Source organism: Lampris incognitus, chromosome 2 (assembly GCF_029633865.1).
Source record: "Lampris incognitus isolate fLamInc1 chromosome 2, fLamInc1.hap2, whole genome shotgun sequence".
NCBI lineage: Eukaryota > Metazoa > Chordata > Actinopteri > Lampriformes > Lampridae > Lampris > Lampris incognitus.
The window spans coordinates 2,508,582-2,523,465 of record NC_079212.1 but is presented as its reverse complement, the minus strand read 5'-3'; the positions used below and the strand labels follow the sequence as shown (position 1 = coordinate 2,523,465).

Sequence of the window (14,884 nt, the reverse complement as noted above, 5' to 3'; positions counted from 1 at the left end):
GGGCGGAGCCTGTCAAGGGGCATGCACAGTTCCCGGCCTAGCATGAGAGAGGCTGGGGAGACGCCTGTGGTCGAGTGCTGTGTGGCCCGATAGTGCAGCAGAGTGTGACGGATGGCCTGCGTGAAAGAGCACCCTTGGGCCATGTGTGCTCTGAGGCCGTTCTTCAGTGACTGGTGAAAACGTTCAACGCCGCCATTGGCCTGGGGGTGGTAGTACGCGGTGCGTATATGACGGATGCCCTTGCTTTCGAGATAAGCAGTGAACTCAGCAGAGACCATCTGAGGGCCGTTGTCAGTGGTGATGGCCTTTGGGAGGCCCCAGCGAGAGAAAAGAGAGTCCAGGAAGTCGATGATGATCTGTGAGGTCACAGTGCCGGAAGTGGTGAGTTCAGGCCATTTTGAGTGTAGATCGTAGGCGACCACCATGAAGCGTTGGTGGTGGGGAACTCCATGGATCTCACCACAAATGTCCAACTGCAGGTGTTCCCAGGGCTGAGAGGGCCAGGCGAGAGGTTGCAGGGGTGGGGGAGCCTGGTGGCCAGTCTTGCCACTCACAAGGCAGGCAGAACAGTCCTTCACCAGAGCCTCAATATCTCTGTCTATCCCCGGCCACCACACCAGGTCTCGGCAGCGCTGTTTCAGTTTCACAATGCCCAGGTGGCCTTCATGCGCCGTATTCAAAACACTGGGACCACTGTGCAAAACCCACGTGCCACGCAGGTGTCGTTCCAGCAGGAGAGCTCCTGTCTGACTCGGGCGAACGCAGCCAGCTCCTCTGGGACCTTGTGAGGCCAGCCGTTCTGGATGTAGGTGCGGAGCTGGGAGAGGACAGGGTCCTGTTCGGAGGCTGCCCTCAGCTCCTGCAGAGAGACAGTGGCCTGGAGGGGTGTGTGTAGCATTTGGACAATGTCCTTTTCCACACAGTCAGTGTCCGTCTGTGGAGCTGGGGTGGAGACAGAGCGAGAGAGCAGGTCGGCGACAACATTGTCTCTGCCTGGGGTGAACTGCAGGCTGAAGTTGTACTGGCGGAGGCGGTCAGACCAGCGGTGCAGCCTCAGGGGTTTGTGGCCTGTCCCAGATGTGGACAGCAGCACTGTCAGGGCCTGGTGATCTGTCCTGAGGGTGAAGGAGCGGCCATAGAGGTAGAGGTGCCACCTTTCACAAGCCCAGATACAGGCTAACGCCTCACGCTCACCCACGGAGTACCGCTGCTCGGTCAGGTTGAGGGCACGGGAGGCGAAGGCAATGGGCTTCTCCACACCGTTCTGGGTTTGAGACAGCACAGCCCCTATCGCTGTGGCTGATGCGTCACAGGTCACAAAGGTGGAGCTGGAGATGTTGAAGTGAGCCAACACTGGTGGTGAAGTCAGTTGAGTCTTGAGATCACGCACAGCGTCACTGCATGCCTTTGACCACACCCATGGCTCGTCCTTACGCAGCAGCTGGCGCAGGGGGGCTGTGGTCGCAGAGTACTGGGGAAGAAACCTCAGGTAGTAACTTGTCATACCCAGGAAGGAGGCGACCTGGGCGGCCGAGCTGGGCTCAGGGATGGCCTGAATGGCGTCCACGTTGGATTGTAGTGGAGTTGCACCGCTCGCTGACAGCCGGAACCCCACGAAGTCGATGGCTGGCACAGAGAGGAGACATTTCTCAGCATTGAGAGTTAGCTTGTGCTTGGACAGGGCTGCGAAGACCATGTTAAGGCGCTTGTCGTGGATTTCACTGGTGGGCCCGTGTACCACTATATCGTCCAGATAAATGGCCACGCCCAGTATGCCAGCCAGCACGGAGACCATGATTTTCTGGAAGCAGCTAGGGGCGGAGCTGAGACCGAAAGGCATCCTGGTGTAGCGAAACACTCCTGCATGTGTCACAAAGGCTGTGAGGTTTCGGCTGCTGGGGTGGAGGGGCACCTGTAAGTACCCCTGTCTGAGGTCGAGCTTGGAGAACACCTCAGAGCCATAGAACTGAGCAGTGAGTTCTTCTGAGGTGGGCAGTGGATACTTATCAGGGACCACTGCCTTATTTACTGCACGTAGATCGACGCAGACACGCAGGCCCCCCGACTTCTTCTTAGCCACCACGAGGTTTGAGACCCAAGGTGACGCGTCCACCGGTTCAATGATGCCAGCTTCCAGCAGTTGTTGCAGCTCGGCGGAGACCCCATCACGGAGAGCCAACGGGATGCGGCGCAGTGGTTGGATGACAGATTTCACAGCAGGGTTGAGGAGAGGTTGATGGGTGAAGGCGGAGAGGCAGCCCAGCCCCATAAACAGCGATGGCCACTTCTGCTGCCAAGGTGTGGCGACAGTCAGGATTGCTGCCCCCCTTGTGTCTAAGAGGGAGAACCCCAGAGCGGAGAACAGGTCCAGGCCCATCAGGTTGGCCCCACGGCGTGCCACATGAAAAACTGCATTAGGCACCAGCTTGGTTCCATAGCGGACAGTCAGTTGGAGAGAGCCAACCAGATCGATTTTGGAGTCACCATACCCACAGAGGACAGCTGAGGGTGCGGACAGTGGCAGTGAACCGAAAAATTGACTGTAGGTATCAACATTCAGGAGAGACACACCTGCACCGGTGTCCAACAGCAGGGGGATGCACACATCATTAATGTTGACTGTGCATGATTTGAATGACACTGGCCCAGAGCTCACCTTGTGAATGACGGCGGTTGAAGACTGGGGGGTGTGGCCCTCTGACCCAGCCGGGGAAGATCGACAGACGTTGGCAAAGTGATTGTGCTTACCGCAGCTACGGCATGTCTGGCCACGGGCAGGGCAGTTCTGAGCCCTTGAAACATGAGACCGAGACCCACAGTTACCACAGGACTGTTGAGGGCGGGGCCGAGAACGCCGTCGTTGCAGTTGCAAGACGTCCCCAGTGGAGTCGGCGCCCGCCTCGCTCTGGCTGGGTTGCGTCCCGAGGGGCAGCCGTGAGTAGAGGGAGGAGTCGTTGGCAGCTTGACTGGAGGTGGCCACTTGCTGTGTATTTAGCATAGCAGCACACTCAGCTGCTCCCTCAACCTGTAGTGCGATGGTAATTGCTCTGGACAGCAGCAGATCATCTTTTTCCAGCAGGAGAGTCTCACGCACCTTTGCGTTGTTGGTGTGTTCGATTAGCTGGTCGCGAACCATCTCGTCCTGAAGCGCGCCAAACTTGCATGAGCTAGCTAGCCCTCGCAAGTTAGCTACGTACTGCCGCACAGACTCACCAGGCAGTTGGTGTCGCTGACGGAATATAAATCGCCGAAGGAGGGCACTCTGTGGAGCAGTGAAATGGGTGCTCATAAGTCCCACAGCTTCGGCAAAGCTTGTGACGTTCCCCAGAGTCCCGAGCACACGATGACCCTCTGCTCCCAAGCAGTGAAGCAACAGAGCCGTCTTCCTAGCCTGGCTCACGTCGTCGAGCCCTGAGGCGATGATGTAATTTTCAAAACTATGTAGCCAGCGAGTCCATGGTACCGGAGGCTCGCCAGGTAATGCCAGGAAGGGGGCAGGTGGTGGGAGAGAGATATCAGCCATCCTCGTCGCCAATATTGTATTTAGAAATCACGTCAGGACACAGCGCTGTCGCTCGACACAACCTCTCCGTGGCATTCTTTATTTAGACTGACACAGCATCAAAGGCAGACCCGATCAAACAACCCAGAGCCCGCAAGCATCACCAATCGATCCCAGCACAATAGAACAGCACCAAATCAAATGCAGCACTGTCGATGTGTGCATACATAACACAGACATTGTTGGAAATTTGGGCAGCACAGTGGCCCAGTGGGTAGCGCTGTCGCCTCACAACAAGAAGGTCCTAAGTCTGAAACCCGGGGTTGTCCAACCTTGGGGTCATCCCGGGTCGTCCTCTGTGTGGAGTTTGCATGTTCTCTCCGTGTCTGCGGTGGGTTTTCTCCGGGTGCTCCAGTTTCCCCCACCATCAAAAGAAACATGCATGTTAGGGTTTATACTCTTGTCTGTGCCCCTGAGCAAGGCAGTGGGAAAAGAACTGGAGTTGGTTCCCGGGTGCTGCATGATGATGGTGGCATCCCACTGCCCCTAGCTACACAGATCACAGCTAGGATGGGTTCATTTGCAGTAACTGAATTTCCCCAAGGGGATTCATCAAGAAAACGTAATGAATTAATTACGTGGTAAACATGGAGATGAGATGTGCAGCGGCAGAAACTGGAGAAAGTACCCAAGTGTCATCAGTGTGGGGGGAGTCATGAGGCATGGCAAGCAGACTGTCCAAGGAGAAAGAAAGATGGAGGTCCAGGAGAAGGCCAAGCCATGAGGAGGCAGCCAGGACAGAAAAGATTAAAGAAGTAGGAAGAATAATTCAGGTAGGAGGCGTGATGGATACTGGTTTTGTAAGGATAAAATTAAGTTCTTAGTATTTCCGGCCATGGTGGTGTTGCTGCTGAGTCAGAAAGAAAATCAGAATACAGGTGGTTGTGGATGCAGCGATGAAGTTTTTGGATATCGTGGGAATTCCTGGACAGGAAGTACAGGGGCTATTGAGAGGCTTTCAGGCCCTCTCAGGGGTTATATTAGAAGTTATGTTAGAGACTGGGATGAGGTGTGGGGAAGAAATACCCGTGTGTCATTCAATCATTTCATATCCGATTTAGAATCCAAAACCAGAAAACCAGTGCCGGGCTGTTTTTCGTTGTTTTGGTTTTGATCTTAATTTAAAAATAGAACATGAGAAAATGGAAAGACCGAATGATACACAGATAGGGGAACTTTTTTCTTTCTCTCAATTTCTTATTTTCTTTTTTTTTAAACAATGTCTTTATTGATTTTTCATTGTACATATATCAGCATTATTATGCAACAAATTACACCTCAAATTTTAACGTTCACAAACAAACAAAACACGCCTACCCAACACTCACTTGTTCTCTGTTAACACCTCCCTTGTATTTAGAGCCAAAATGAATATTAAACATATGACAAAATCAGTCACACAATTCAATGGTGCCTCTAACAAAATAAACATAGATTTCTTATTTTCATTCCAGTAGGTGGCGGTAATGCACTATAATGTTGTTTGCCAATCGCCATAAAAAAGTGAAGCAGAAGAAGAAGTTGAGTTTCGTGTCGCGCTCGTTTTTCTTTTTCTTTCATTTTGTTTTGAAGTTAAAAATAGAATATGAGAAAATGGAAAGATTGAATGATACACGGATAGGAAATCTTTTTATTTTTTTAATATAATAATTTAGAGTACATAGAAGAATTTAATCTTATCTCCAATCCACTAGTTGGCGGTGATGCACTATAGCGTTGTTTGCCGACCGCTATAACGGTCCAGCAGAAGAAGAGATTGTGAGGCGGCGGCGGCAGCAGCGAGTTGCCTTGCCTGCAGCTAGCAGTCTCGTCTTCCGTCCGTCCGTCCGTCTGTGGCGGTGCGTGTGAAGCAGCCGCGCCGCGCCGCGGTGAGCAGCAGGCCGACGTGGAGGGAACCTCGCGTTTGCGTGGCTGTGGAGCTGTTTTGTGATCCGCAGACGTTGGTGTTGGGTCCATTTCCCGCCCGGCAGCGCCAGCATGGCCCAGAAGGTCCTGCAGTATGAACGGTTCATCAGCGACGTGCTGCAGAAAGATTTACAGTAAGATCCGGACTGATGGGGACTCGCGGCCTTTCACACGGATGTTTGTACTTACCGCTCTTTACAATACATTGAGCATTGACTGGTCACGACAGTGCTCCGGTAGCTTAGTCTGAGAAGTTGTGAGCCAGGAAGACGGTCACTAAAGCGCCTTCTCCAGTAAGACTGACACGTTACGCTATTTCTTCACCATTTGGTAAACGGAGGAGCTCTCCTGCTGCCTTTCCTGTGTAGACCCTAACACGCAAGTGACGTAGTGTCGATCAGGTTTAAGGGAAATAAACGTACATTGATTGACATGTTTCTAGACAGGATGCACAGTCTGGCTCGGTTTGTGGATTTGACTAAAACACGTGTCTCACCAGGAGGGTGTTGGAACAGAGAGACGGGGTGTTTGAGAAAATCTCTCAGTATCTTCAGCTGAAGAACACCATCCAGAGCCTGCAGGTATGTCCCGAGGGGGGATTCTGCTAGATGTTACCGAGGGCCCGGGAGGAATTAATCTTACAAGTAGGGGATGCGGCTATGCGGGGGGGGGCAGAGAGACAGATCACACGTAGTGAGACAGGAGCCAAGGATGTGCCAGGAATCACACACAGCTCCACAAAGGTTAAAGCACCGTTTTGGATTTTCAAGTTTAATAACGTGTGTGTGTGTGTGTGTGTGTGGGGGGGGGTACAGACCTGCCGCTCACCGAATTGTCCTAAAATTGCACATATTTGCATTAAAATTAGTTTTAGATAAATCGTACAAAAAGGTTGTGATAAGATTACCTAAAACGACCACGAGCGGTCGTAACTTGCGCGTGATGGCGCGCGTCACGTCAGTGTTTATGACGTGTGTTGGTGGCGTCATTTCCTTCGTGAAGTTCGTTGCTGTGTCCTAGAACCCCACTAGCGCCCCCCAGTGCAGAGAAAAAGTCTCCACGTGATGTGTGATGACGTCCACCATGTCTGGCTACAGACGCGCCATGACCACCACCGAGGCGGTGCAGCATTTACAGGTGTTGGACAGCGGCCATTTTAAATTGTTTGAAAAATAGTATTGAAGTTGTTAAAGTGTTAATTTCGTGTCAGTTAGTTTCATAACAGACATAATAACATATGTAATGCATTAATATCTCAACTGGCATTTATCTTGACACAATATAGAGTTTAAAAACCGTGGCGGTCAAAATGACCGCCCACGGTCGTTCTAGTATTTTTTTAAGTCCCGGTCGTTGTTTGGGACTGTTTCAATATTTATTTTCAGTTCTTTTTTTACATTTCACGTTTTATAGGCCTTGATACGTTTGTTAGATTAGCGATATTTCCATTTTGTTTTTCAGGTAATAGTTTCACTCTTTCCGTTTTGCTGTTCAAGTACAACCATGTCTGTCTGAAGTTTAAATTGTTTAAAAGTAGTAGTATAGTTGTTAAAATTTTGATTTTGGTGTCAGTTTCTTAACAGACATACTAACATATGTAATGCATTAATATCTCAGTTGGGTATTTATCTTGACAGAATAATAGAGTTTAAAAACCTGCGGTCATTCTGACCGCCCATGGTCGTTTTAGATGGGAGTAAAATCCCGGTCTTCTTGTACAGTATTAGTCACATCCTTTGTGAAGGGTTGGGTGTGTTTTAGGTTGGTGTTTACCTGTCTCTTAGAGACTTGTCTCACTTGTGTTGCACGGTGTATTATTTGGACAGCCTCTAAAGTAAATGTAGACACAGTTCAGTAAAAAGAATGGTAAGAAACATGCACCCAAGTGTTTTAAAAAGTGCGGACACATGGACGGGCTAAAGGCTGCCAGTAGAGTCATGTAGAGTCATGTGAATGCAGGTTTTCATTCCGACCTTCGCCACACTATCTAACGTCACTGATATAGCCTTCTATCTGGTTGGAGGCGTGTTAATCAGGGAAATCAGCTTTTTGGTTGAAAATGTTACTCACTTGGTTGACTTGTCACTGAAATAGATAATGATAACTGTTAGGATCTTGATTTAAAGGGTCAGCCATCCTCCTTGTCTGTGGTTTTATGACTGTTGGCAAACCAACTCAGTGTCATCATTTGTCTGTAGTCATGGAACAGGTACTGATGTTTATATGTTATCTTTGTAGTTAGTCTTTTTGGTTAAAAATGTCAGCTGATCGTTCCTGCAGGAGTCCGGATCCAAGGAGCTGAAGACAGAGGTGGATCTGGGCTGTAACTTCTACATCCAGGCTCATGTGTAAGCTGATCAGTGACCCAAACTGTTTTAGCTGACTATCTAATTATACCTGTTGGTAAAGGTCTTCTATCAGCTTGATCTGCCACATCCGCTTGTTAGACACAACTTCACTTCTTCAAACTCACTACTTGCCTTCTTCCTAATTTGGCTACTGTGATGATTCTGAGGTTGAGTTGTGTGTCTCTTTCAGGGAGGACTCATCCAGGATCTTTGTGGCCGTGGGTTATGGGTTCTTTGTAGAGATGACCTACACTGAGGCCCTCCGCTTCATAGACAAGAAAACCAGCCAGCTCACAACGTGAGTAAACAATATGCATCCATAATAATCATAATAACATAATTAAAATTATATTAACTATCCAAGAGTACATCACTACATTAATAATAACCACAGTATTATGCAAAATAAGACAATAGAAATATCAAGCGTTAAAGTAATTAAGTCTATATATCATTATTTAACCTCATGGTGTGATACCAGCTGCCACGGCTGGTCTGATTTGGGTTCAGAAGTTGAACTCTGGCACTGCACAAGTTATTATTGGATCCAGGTCTCACAGTAGATTAGGTATGTGGTTCTTGCAGGGGATCAATTGGTCTCCCAATAGGTGAAGTACCTAAATAAACCTTCTTACCAGCAGAGGAGAAATAAAGGGCACATAGTGGGATGGTTCTGTCTTCAAAAGAACATGATTTTTTTTTGTTGTTCCAATTACATACTACATATACATAAGACACCACCATGTGGGCTAACTTGTTGCTAGCTAGCTTGGTTTCAGTGAGGAATGCAAATAGGTCACATAGAGGATGTGGTGAAACCTCTGTCTCTTTCAGCTTCTCAGAGGTACTGACCAAAGATTCTGCCAAGATCAAAGCCAACATCCGCCTGGTGCTGGAGGTGAGTCTCTACATTCATCTTGAGAAGGTTTGATGGAGCACCAGGCTCTTCTACAGCCCCACCTGTTTCACATTCACTCCACACATCCAAGCTGTCAAGTTCATCCATAGTCTGTGACTCTGAGCCACTGGAGCCTGCCCAGTACAACTGCAGCCCTCTGCTGTTGGCTGCTGAACAGAAGAATTAAAACTGTAACCCCAAATCTCCTGGTTTTAGTGTAACCGTGTGTGTCATATGTAGGTGTTGGTAGAGCTCCATTCCAAATGAATGAGTCAGCAGTGCTGTTGTCAGAAACAAACAAAGCCTGGTTGAGTTTTACTTATCGGTGTAATACTATGTGTTGGTAAAGGTCTTCTACCAGCTTTTTCTGTCATATCTGCTTGTTAGACACGACAACTTCACTTCTTCTTCTAACTCAACACTACCTGCCTTCTTCTCCCTCATCTGGCTGCTATGGTGGAGCTGGAAAACACTATGCGCCCTGTCATTTTTCCTGGCAAAGTCCTACCAGACACCAAGCATTCACATCACACTGCTACAGTCTAAAGGATTTGGATATTGGTGGATTAGCTATTTTCCAAGATATTTCAGCAAAAGAAAGTATCTAAAACATTTTTTGATGGAAAATATTCAGGATTGTAGCTTTAAGTGCCTTGCACTTAGATTCTCAGCGAAGGTTGAATGTTTCTTTTTCTCTGCTGTATGGGGAATTTAAAGTAGTAAAAACTTGTTGCTTCTCTGTTTGAATGTACATGAATTCTGATTGGTTCCTGTCTTCTTCTCCTCCACAGGGTCTAAGAGAGCTCCAGGGACTGACAGACCTCCCGGAAACCCCCAGCAGAGAAGTCTGGTAGGTCTCTACATGTTGGAATCAGGCCGACGACAGAAGCAGAGTTTCCCATTCATGTTTAACAAAGCCTGTGATTCCCTTTCAAATCCAACATTGGCTGAACAAGAGAACCAGGATGAGAGAGGTGAAGGAATAGACCAAGGAGGGGAGGAACTCGGCACACAAGACTTCATTCACTCCTATGAAGCATTCAGAGTCACCAGTGTAGCTGACATGTATGTGTTTGCCGTGTGGGAGAAAACCAGGTGAACATGGGGAGAACATATAAACTCCACAGAGAAGAGCTGAAATCAAACCTACGACCCTCAGACTGTGAGGAGATAGTTTGAACAGCTAAACCAACTGCTGCTGTATGGTCTCCAGCTTCAGTGAACACAGCCGTCGTGTCATCATTACTCTCCCTCTGAGGCTTTTATTGTGAAGGTTGAAGTGAAGGATGTGAAAGCTGCTGGCTCTTCCTGTGACGTCAAGGTGTATTGGAGAAAGAAATGGATGGCTTTGGTTCCTGCTAAATGACATGTGATCCCTGATAAAAATACAGTCTCAGCTCTCCAGAACACGTTAACAGATTGAATCCAGTAGCATTTAGAGCACTTCAGAGGTGGACTTGAGGAAATGGTTTGTTTACATAATTGTGTGTCACATATGAAGATAAGACTGTTAATTAAAAAAAAAAAACAATAGAAAAAGATGGTTGACTTTAGTTGTTCTTCTGATGACCCTTTTCTTCAAGGTGTTGCTCCATCACCACAGATGCAGTTACCATGGAAACTGATGCTGAAAAGAGTTAGTGGTGTAAAGAACCTGAGAGCTGACTCCTAAAATAGCCTCCCAGCAGGAACCCACAACAGATGATGGCCACACACACACACACACTCCACCTCAATACACTAACAAACACCTTATACACCACCTCACTGTTATTGTCAATGAAAGAGTTTGATTTCTGAATAAGATTTGACTATTTGAATGCAGTTAATGTCAGACTAAATGATTGACAGCTCAACTTTAAATGCTGTTTAGTATTTAAGTCAGAACTAATGGTTGTATTCCCACTGCTGACCCCCTGACACACAGGACTGGTGTCGGCTCCTGGTCAGTCAGTGACAGGACGCAGCACGAGCTATTTGCTAGGGGAGTTATGACACCCTTAAGGTATTTATTTTATTTTTGATTCTTTAGATCGACATAAATCCTCTTCCTACATGGATTAAAACTAATCATAAACCACCCCCATAAAGAACAATAGAGTAAGGAGTACATTGTGTTTGCTGTACGTGGTCATATTTTCTGCCATGGCTTTAAAGACATAATAAACATGATCGTCGCCTTTGAGAGTCAGTTTATGGCCAGCAGAAGGCTGGCACACACCAAACCAGTTTTACTCAGCTAGCTAAGTGGTGGCACATGTTCAGCTGACAGGTAACCAACCATCATTTAGAGGCGCTTTAACTTTTAAACCTTAAATGTCTGGTAAAACACTAGAAGTGGCTTCCATTTTTTAAATGTTCTTTCCATTGTGTCTGATGGAGAAGACCCCTCCCTGCCATGAATACGAGTCAGTCAAACCAACAAGCAGAAGTGGTCCTTTAATGCAGTAGTTGCTAACCTACCTCATCATGAACTACTTTGGGTGTCTAGAAAGGCGCTATATAAATGTAATGATTATTACTGCCACTACTACTCTTGGCTGCTCCCGTTAGGGGTCGCCACAGCGGATCATCCGTTTCCATCGCCACCTCATCCTGAATATGTGGAATTGAAAAGTGAAGACGACAGGGACTCTTCCTCATGGTCAGCTTTGTGGCTGTGATAAATGTTACAAACCACTGGTTCTCAATCAGGTCCTCAGGCTCCACCAGTACTGCTGGTTTTCTGTTGTACCTGGTGCAGGTGTGTAGCAGGTACAGTACATAACGAGGGATTATTAAATGAACATGGTAGTTTAGACAGTGCCGCTGCCTCCTGAACAAATACTAGCTAATAGGCTAGGCTACATGGCTGCTGCTACGAGCAAGCTGTGGGAGTGGGGGAACTACAGGAGTAGGTAAGGAGTGGGTGAACTACAGGAGTAGGTAAGGAGTGGGAGAACTACAGGAGTAGGTAAGGAGTGGGTGAACTACAGGAGTAGGTAAGGAGTGGGTGAACTACAGGACTAGGTAAGGAGTGGGTGAACTACAGGAGTAGGTAAGGAGTGGGTGAACTACAGGAGTAGGTAAGGAGTGGGTGAACTACAGGAGTAGGTAAGGAGTGGGTGAACTACAGGAGTAGGTAAGGAGTAGGTGAACTACAGGAGTGGGTAAGGAGTGGGTGAACTACAGGAGTGGGTAAGGAGTGGGTGAACTACAGGAGTAGGTAAGGAGTGGGTGAACTACAGGAGTAGGTAAGGAGTGGGTGAAGTACAGGAGTAGGTAAGGAGTGGGTAAGGAGTGGGTGAAGTACAGGAGTAGGTAAGGAGTGGGTAAGGAGTGGTTGAAGTACAGGAGTGGGTAAGGAGTGGGTGAAGTACAGGAGTAGGTAAGGAGTGGGTAAGGAGTGGGTGAAGTACAGGAGTAGGTAAGGAGTGGGTGAACTACAGGAGTAGGTAAGGAGTGGGTAAGGAGTGGGTGAAGTACAGGAGTAGGTAAGGAGTGGGTGAACTACAGGAGTAGGTAAGGAGGGGGTGAACTACAGGAGTAGGTAAGGAGTGGTTGAACTACAGGAGTAGGTAAGGAGTGGGTGAAGTACAGGAGTAGGTAAGGAGTGGGTAAGGAGTGGTTGAAGTACAGGATTGGGTAAGGAGTGGGTGAAGTACAGGAGTAGGTAAGGAGTGGGTAAGGAGTGGTTGAAGTACAGGAGTGGGTAAGGAGTGGGTGAAGTACAGGAGTAGGTAAGGAGTGGGTGAAGTACAGGAGTAGGTAAGGAGTGGGTGAAGTACAGGAGTAGGTAAGGAGTGGGTGAAGTACAGGAGTGGGTAAGGAGTGGGTGAAGTACAGGAGTGGGTAAGGAGTGGGTGAAGTACAGGAGTAGGTAAGGAGTGGGTGAAGTACAGGAGTAGGTAAGGAGTGGGTAAGGAGTGGGTGAAGTACAGGAGTGGGTAAGGAGTGGGTGAAGTACAGGAGTAGGTAAGGAGTGGGTGAAGTACAGGAGTAGGTAAGGAGTGGGTAAGGAGTGGGTGAAGTACAGGAGTGGGTAAGGAGTGGGTGAAGTACAGGAGTAGGTAAGGAGTGGGTGAAGTACAGGAGTGGGTAAGGAGTGGGTGAAGTACAGGAGTGGGTAAGGAGTGGGTGAAGTACAGGAGTAGGTAAGGAGTGGGTGAACTACATCCTCATGAATGCGCGGTGCTACGAGCACGCAGACAGACTGTCGTTCATGTGAGCGAATAGGAATGAATGGAGCCCGCCTCTAATCCGGTTCTCTTTAAACCTCTACATGGGGCGGACAGGAGGACTGCGCTCCGCCGGGCGCTAGTGACGTCACGCGATGACGTCCGGGCTGTGAGCGGCGACACACACGGGGAGGCGCTGGGAAACAGGAAAAACAAAAAGACCTGAGGAATGACTGTATTCGGAACCGCTGGCGGGAGTTAGAGGCCGCTCTTACCTTAAGGTTCGCAGAACAGAGACCCGGCGGGAGTCCAGACCGTCTGGCGGGACTCTGCCGCCCTGCGATAAACTCTAAATCACGTCCGCGTCCAGCGCCTGTGACGCGGGGGGGCGGCGGCGGGGGGGGGGCGTCAGACCAGAACGCTGTTTGGACCCAACAGGAGCACGCTGGGAAGTTAAGTGGCCTCCTGGAAACCTCCCCCGGGACTTCCGGCGCCCTGTGGCCCCTCCGAGCTGCCCAACACAACTTGAAGGCCCGGTGAAGACGCGCGATCCGCGGGGTCCGCTAGCCCTAGCGCCGCTAGCCAGCCGGGTAGCCGCCGCGCTGCGCGGAGCCGTCGGCGCGGCGGGCCGGCCAGCATGGAGGGAAGGCGGCGCGGCCTCCTCAGTTCAGGCCGGTTACATAACCGCAGGCCGGGAGCCGGGCCGCTCCGCGCCCCGCTCAGCCGCCCCTGACTTCCGACGGCTGCACCTTTCCCTCCGAACTGACGGAACAGCGCAAGTGAGGCTGGCGGTGATGTGATTCGCCGGATCCGCGAAGAGAAGAGAAGAAAAAAGCAGTAAAGACCGCGATGGAGTCCAGCGTGGTGATAAACGGTGAGCACATGTGGTCTGTCTGGTCTTTACTGTCACTATGTGCTGTGGAGGAGCGGGGGGCTGTGGAGGAGCGGGGTTCTGTGGAGGAGCGGGGGGCTGTGGTGGAGCGGGGGGCTGTGGAGGAGCGGGGTTCTGTGGAGGAGCGGACGCTGCAACAGGTGTCCTGAGGCGTCTCATTCTGCCTGCCGCCGCCGAGGTGCTGCAGGAGCCGCTTCTGTACGGCTCGTTCAGAGGGGACCGTGCGGTTTGATAGAAGGTGCATCAGACTAAGCTACAAGCTCGTTTACCTCTGCAGTCCCAGAACAGGGGGCACAGCCATGCCACACACAACACCCAGAACAGGGGGCACAGCCATGCCACACACAACACCCACAACAGGGGGCACAGCCATGCCACACACAACACCCACAACAGGGGGCACAGCCATGCCACACACAACACCCACAACAGGGGGCACAGCCATGCCACACACAACACCCAGAACAGGGGGCACAGCCATGCCACACACAACACCCACAACAGGGGGCACAGCCATGCCACACACAACACCCAGAACAGGGGGCACAGCCATGCCACACACAACACCCACAACAGGGGGCACAGCCATGCCACACACAACACCCACAACAGGGGGCACAGCCATGCCACACACAACACCCAGAACAGGGGGCACAGCCATGCCACACACAACACCTAGAACAGGGGGCACAGCCATGCCACACACAACACCCAGAACAGGGGGCACAGCCATGCCACACACAACACCCAGAACAGGGGGCACAGCCATGCCACACACAACACCCAGAACAGGGGGCACAGCCATGCCACACACAACACCCAGAACAGGGGGCACAGCCATGCCACACACAACACCCAGAACAGGGGGCACAGCCATGCCACACACAACACCCAGAACAGGGGGCACAGCCATGCCACACACAACACCCAGAACAGGGGGCACAGCCATGCCACACACAACACCCAGAACAGGGGGCACAGCCATGCCACACACAACATCCAGAACAGGGGGCACAGCCATGCCACACACAACATCCAGAACAGGGGGCACAGCCATGCCACACACAACACCCAGAACAGGGGGCACAGCCATGCCACACACAACATCCAGAACAGGGGGCA

At 50.1% G+C, this 14,884-nt stretch overlaps 1 protein-coding gene across 2 annotated transcripts; it reads left to right on the top strand.

Annotated features, from left to right (window-relative positions):
• Window positions 1-5,247: 5,247 nt before the first annotated feature.
• On the top strand, window positions 5,248-10,436 carry uxt (ubiquitously-expressed, prefoldin-like chaperone). Of its 2 annotated transcripts, XM_056274397.1 has the most exons (7): window positions 5,248-5,601; window positions 5,967-6,048; window positions 7,748-7,815; window positions 8,006-8,113; window positions 8,650-8,713; window positions 9,505-9,563; window positions 9,672-10,436. In XM_056274397.1, coding segments are annotated over exons 1-7 (444 nt in total). In that variant the 5' UTR covers window positions 5,248-5,539; the 3' UTR covers window positions 9,673-10,436. The 2 variants fall into 2 exon arrangements, with proteins under 2 accessions (XP_056130372.1, XP_056130371.1); XM_056274396.1 differs by having other exon boundaries at window positions 5,250-5,601; window positions 9,505-10,434.
• The last annotated feature ends 4,448 nt before the right edge of the window (window positions 10,437-14,884 follow it).